This window comes from Ipomoea triloba, chromosome 15 (genome assembly GCF_003576645.1).
Source record: "Ipomoea triloba cultivar NCNSP0323 chromosome 15, ASM357664v1".
Classification (NCBI taxonomy): Eukaryota; Viridiplantae; Streptophyta; class Magnoliopsida; order Solanales; family Convolvulaceae; genus Ipomoea; species Ipomoea triloba.
In genome coordinates this window covers 22,447,248-22,453,536 of record NC_044930.1, presented here as the reverse complement: position 1 = coordinate 22,453,536, position 6,289 = coordinate 22,447,248, and the positions used below count along the sequence as shown (strand labels likewise).

General features: G+C 33.4%; 1 protein-coding gene across 1 annotated transcript; it reads right to left on the bottom strand.

Moving 5' to 3' along the window:
- Positions 1 to 5,477: 5,477 nt before the first annotated feature.
- LOC116005886 (L-type lectin-domain containing receptor kinase VIII.1-like) lies at positions 5,478 to 5,987 on the bottom strand. The gene has a single exon (XM_031246120.1). The coding sequence runs from the start codon at positions 5,985 to 5,987 to the stop codon at positions 5,478 to 5,480; it is 510 nt and encodes a 169-aa protein (XP_031101980.1).
- Positions 5,988 to 6,289: the final 302 nt, after the last annotated feature.

Below are 6,289 nucleotides of genomic sequence, written 5' to 3'. Positions count from 1 at the left end.
GGGAGGGTGGGGGCGGGGAGAAAATTTAAGGGGTAAATACTGAGCCGGCTGCCGACGTCTGGACAATTGACCTGACTTTGAAAATGGAGACCGAGGGACGGGGAGCTCCAACTAGCGACTTGGCAAATTAGGATAGCGACCAAGCAAACTAAGATTATTTAGACCATATAATTTTTTATTTTTTTTTTTTGCCAAAGGCCTTGTGGTCTAGTGGCACCTAGTGTCCCGGTTAACACTCCCACATGGATGATGGGAGGGTAGTGGAGGGTTGACTCTTTGTGCTTCAGTAGATTGAGAAAGTAGCTAATAATACATTGCAACAGAGTCAGTAGTACTAAAAAAAATATCTCTATTATTAATTTTTTTTATTGTAGAAAATAAAGATAAGATAACTAATTAAATTATATCTCTTTTTTAATTTTTTGATAATGAATTTTTTTTTTAATGAAGCCATTGTAAACATCTAAATTAAAGAAATGCATAATTTATTTAATTTAATAAGACTATAAAAGTAATAGAATGAGTACTTAATTTTCAATAATATACTCTAACATATTCTTAGTATATGCCAAAGACATTGTGGTCAAACGGCATGAAGTGATTCTCCCAAGTGGGAGGTCATGGGTTTGAGCCTCAGGCAACAATGTTGACTCGTTGAGCTTCAGTAGGTTGAGAGATACTACATGTAACAAGGTCTCTTAGTATACAGGGTCAATAGCTTAAGTTAAAAGTTAACGGTGGGGTTATTTAAGGGAAGAAAATAATATAATAGAGGGTAAGTAAGGAAAATCATAAAAGATTACTCAAATCAAAATAATATGAACCATTCGTTTAAGTAAATAATTACACCGACATTTTTTTTCTTCTCGTTAGAACCCTAACATTATTGGCTCTTATTAAGATTGTAGATATTAATAATAACTAGTATTTTCACCCGTGCGATGCACGGAATGGATTTGTTATAATATATTAAGAATATTTGGATCGATATATAATTATATAAATTATAACATCAAATATTATATAGTACAATTGAAGATATGTTTTGGATTGATTATGTTTTCTGATGGTATCCTTGTTTGAATTCCAGCTAATAATTGCTTAATTAATAGCTAATGTGTAGATGTACGCATGCGGTGCTGGAATTTTAGAGATTTTATATATCATTGTTTCGGTACAATTGACGTGATTAAAAATTGATTTTTTCAGCAATAACCCAACGTGAGTTAGAGTGAGAGACATTCGAGGGATAAGAACTTTGGTTCCTTCATGTGTCCCATTAACTATTCTTCCTTCAACAATGTGATCTGCCAATCTTGTGATGATGAGTCGCGTACCGTTATAAAGATCAAGAGAATGGTCTATCTACCGCAATAGCATAACAGGTGCACCGACCTTTAATTAATGTCAATGAATGATTAAGAAAATCATACAATCTCAAACTATTTAAGAATTTAGGAGTGTGTACTTCTAATAGATTTTCACCGTCTGGTTCTGCCTTACACAAAGAGTTACAACTTAAATAAGTTCGTCCTTTTGCCATATTCATGTCGCACATGTACTGATTAATTTGATCAACGACATCTAAAGTCGACGAGCGGATCACTGACCTTCCAGCTGCGACTCATCAAGCGTGCCATATCTTGAGCTTGAAATTTTAAAAAATCACTTTTAATGTAATCAAAACATTGAGTCATGTTTTCAAAAAAAAAAAAAAAAAAAAAACATTGAGTCATAACAATATTGACACTGAAATTTTAATTTTATAATTTACATGTATATATTCTGTGATTTTTTCCATAAAATTAGTTTTGATAGTCAAACTGTAAAACATATTGATTTTACCAATTACTAAATTTCAAAATGTTTCAAATTCCTAGGTATATATAAGTAAAATTCATATCTAAAGCCTAATTTTTTTTGTCAATAATTCATACATATAAAGCAAGTCTCTAACTATTGTGAGAAGTTAGCAACCTTGAGTATAACATACAACATAAAGCATTGTGTGATAGTGGGTAGTAACTTTGAGGTAAGGTCATTCAAGCATATAAGCATGTTTCGAGCTTGTTTCTATGCTCTTAAAATTCAAATCATCATACTGGCATAATGCAATAAACAAAAATATATCAGAATGTATGAATCATATATCTAAACTGTTAATCCAAACTTCACTCCAGATTACCAAATAGAGTGTATGGCTTTTTCGAATGATGCCCATCCAAACTGTTGAAATGCGATGTCCATAACCATTGATTAGCAAACTACTCATGCTTTATATTTCATCAAAGTATCCGTTTCTTATGATATTATGATTTATAACATATAAGAATCGACAAATAAACTATAGTATGAGTCTTCCTTGCATGCAACAAATATCACAAAAATTTTGTGTTCTAAAATAAGTGTATAAATACAATATGTAGATAATTTGCATTGCATTATATATTATTAATTTAATTACTTGTCGATAGTTATTGCAAGATCTTAAGGTACACTTATATTTTGATATTCAGTAAGTATAACTATATTAGAGAAAAATTTACATGGGAGTAATAGGATAATTAGTTGAGTGATTGTTGGTTGACCGTAGAGCGTTGATATTCTCTGGACAAATAACTGTTGAAAAAAAAGAGAGCATAAAATGGCATTTTAGTGGCTATATTGTGGTACAAATATATGTGGGGTCCACTTTCGATTTGGCTCAGGTCAAAGTGGATTCCGGTTCTTCGTAGTTAGACGAAAATATTGATATATTGTACGCTCAAAACGTATAATGGGTGAATGAGAAATTGGTTCTCAAAGTTGACCCATTTGAGTTAGAAAAAGGGATAGAAAAAAACTCTCAAGTAGATTTTGTCCCACATTGGTTTGGAAAGTAGGTTTGCACAACTACTTATACAAGAGTCTTTTTAAGGCTTATTGAATTGTATAGCATAGAGGCTCTCTCTCGCACGCTAGGGGGTGGGGGGTGCAAATCAAATCCTAAAATGAACACGAATGTCGTTTAGAAAATTGGCAGGCCTTGCGGGTTGAGTTACCACATTTAAGTGTTTTGGGCGGTAGTTAAAGTTGAGGATATTGTTACGCAATCCTTAATAGTATAGAAGTGTTTTGGGCGGTAGTTAAAGTTGAGGATATTGTTATAGAAGTGTTTTGGGCGGTAGTTAAAGTTGAGGATATTGTTACGCAATCCTTAATAGTATAGAAGTGTTTTGGGCGGTAGTTAAAGTTGAGGATATTGTTACGCAATCCTTAATAGTATAGAAGTGTTTTGGGCGGTAGTTAAAGTTGAGGATATTGTTACGCAATCCTTAATAGTATAGAAGTGTTTTGGGCGGTAGTTAAAGTTGAGGATATTGTTTTTATTAATAGTATAGATTGCATTGTAGGGAAATATATGAACTGTATTATTACGATTAGTAATTTTAATCAAGAATTGTATTACAAATAGGAACGTAGGGAAAAATATATTTTATTAAAAATTGTATTGCCATATTTAAATGTACAATTTTATTACGAATAGAAATTTTATTACCATATTTTACAATATTACGCAATCTTTAATAGTATAGGAGTGTTTTGGGCGGGAAGTTAAAGTTGAGGATATTGTTTTTATTAATAGTAGTATAGATTGCATTGCAGGGAAATATATGTACTGTATTATTTCGATTAGTAATTTTAATCAAGAATTGTATTACGAATAGGAACGTAGGGAAAATTATATTTTATTAAAAATTATATTACCATATTTAAATGTACAATTTTATTACGAATATGAATTGTATTACCGTTTTCAAAAAAAAAAAAGGAATTGTATTACCATATTTTACAATATTACGCAATCCTTAATAGTATAGGAGTGTTTTGGGCAGGAAGTTAATAGATTGCAGAAAAATATATGTACTGTATTATTTCGATTAGTAATTCTAATCAAGAATTGTATTACTAATAGGAACATAGGGAAAAATATATTTTATTAAAAATTGTATTACCATATTTAAATGTACAATTTTATTACGAATAGGAATTGTATTACCATATTTTACAATATTACGCAATCCTTAATAGTATAGGAGTGTTTTGGGCGGGAAGTTAAAGTTGATGATATTGTTCTTATTAATAGTATAGTATAGATTGCATTGCAGTGAAATATATGTATTGTATTATTACGATTAGTAATTTTAATAAAGAATTGTATTACGAACAGGAACGTAGGGAAAATATATTTTATTAAAAATTGTATTACCATAATGTACAATTTTATTTCGAATAGGAATTGTATTACCATATTTTACAATATTACGCAATCCTTAATAGTATAGGAGTGTTTTGGGCGGGAAGTTAATAGATTGCATTGCAGGAAAATATATGTACTGTATTATTTCGATTAGTAATTTTAATCAAGAATTGTATCACGAATAGGAACGTAGGGAAAAATATATTTTATTAAAAATTGTATTACCATATTTAAATGTACAATTTTATTACGAATATGAATTGTATTACCATATTTTACAATATTATGCAATCCTTAATAGTATAGGAGTGTTTTGGGCGGGAAGTTAAAGTTGAGGATATTGTTTTTATTAATAGTTTAGATTAATTGCATTGCAGGGAAATATATGTACTGTATTATTACGATTAGTTATTTTAATCAAGAATTGTATTACGAATAGGAACGTAGGAAAAATATATTTTATTAAAAATTTTATTACCATATTTAAATGTACAATTTATTACGAATAAGAAATTGTATTACCATATTTTACAATATTACGCAATCCATAATAATATAGGAGTGTTTTGGGCGGGAAGTTAAAGTTGAGGATATTGTTTTTATTAACAGTATAGATAAGCCCTCAGCCGTGTACTTTGGGCATAAATGAGGTGAGAGAAGAACACCTTCTTCTCTTTTTTTCTGGAACATGTCAGTCTTTTATTTATTTATTTATTTAAAGAAGGTAAGTTGATTACCTTCTTCTCAAAAATCTAATGAGAAAAGGTAATCTGCTTAGTAGTTTACACATTTTAGTACACCTTTTTATTCTTACACATTTTTGTTATCCATTATTGTCTTATCCTTGTCAAATCCGCACAACAATGTCAACAGCCTAATTAACTTTTTGAGTAAAGTTCAAGTAAGGAGAAAAATAAAATAAAATCATATCTTTGCATCATGTAATTAATTAATGTATGTATCAGGCATGGTACGAGATTGTAACAACATCAAGGGTCGGACCCTGCAAGGAATTGGAAGCCGCCGCCGCCGCATTGATCGGAGTATTTGCAGATCCGACACCGGTGGTCGTGGAAGATGATGACGATGAACACCAAGAAACACACACAGCACTGGGCCAACATTATGGTATTTACATCAATGGCTCTTCGGGGTTCAAGAAAATATGGACAACTTTCCTCATCTTCGGTCGGAAAAACCGATCCGGATGCAAACACGCCAGTCCCACGATCAGGCATCATCTCGCCTGCCCTTCCTCAAATTTCCCATCCTGCAGCCGGGAATCCACGGCTGACAGAATGACGCCTTCCTCGTACGACCGCCACACCATGTCCACCAGGCTGTTCTCCTCCATGATTCCTTTGGATCGTCTCCCACAGACTGTTTCCAGAACCACCATCACGTAACTATAGACATTTGACTCTTGGCTTACCCGCCCGATATAGCTGACCTCTAGGGCCAGGTACCCGGGAGTCTCGGCCACCATGGTGGTGACAGATGCCTTGTCCCGGCCCTGGCCTTGGCCGGAGTGGAGAAGCCTAGCCAGGCCGAAATCACCGAGGCGGGCCGTGTAGTCTGAGTCTAACATGACGTTGTTAGGCTTGACGTCGCGGTGCACCACCGGGCTGCTGCATTCTTCGTGAAGGTAGAGCAGCGCCGGTGCCAATCCCGACAGGATCTTGAACCTCGTTTCCCAATTTAGAAAGATGTTGTTGCCGATGTAGCGGTCCAGGCTGCCATTTGGCATGTACTGGTACACTAGTAGAAGTTGTTCTCTGTCGTGGCACCAACCTTGTAACTGCACCTAGTTTTTGTGCCTCATCGCCCTATTGTGCATATTTCAACCAAATACTCCCTTTCACCTAAACAAAACACATGCAAAAAGCTCCAATTCAAGTAGCAAAAAAATTTGTGTAAGACCTTCTCACAGATCCTTATCTATGAGATGGTCGGATCAAGATAAAAATGTAATACCTATTTTTGCAATTTAGTACTCGCTTAATTGATCGAGAGACGACTGCCATTGTACTCTCTATTTTCACAATCAAA

What these genes read in the sequence shown, in the direction of transcription:
- LOC116005886 (XM_031246120.1), bottom strand. Translation starts at nt 5,987, where the DNA reads ATGCCAAATGGCAGCCTGGACCGCTACATCGGCAACAACATCTTTCTA.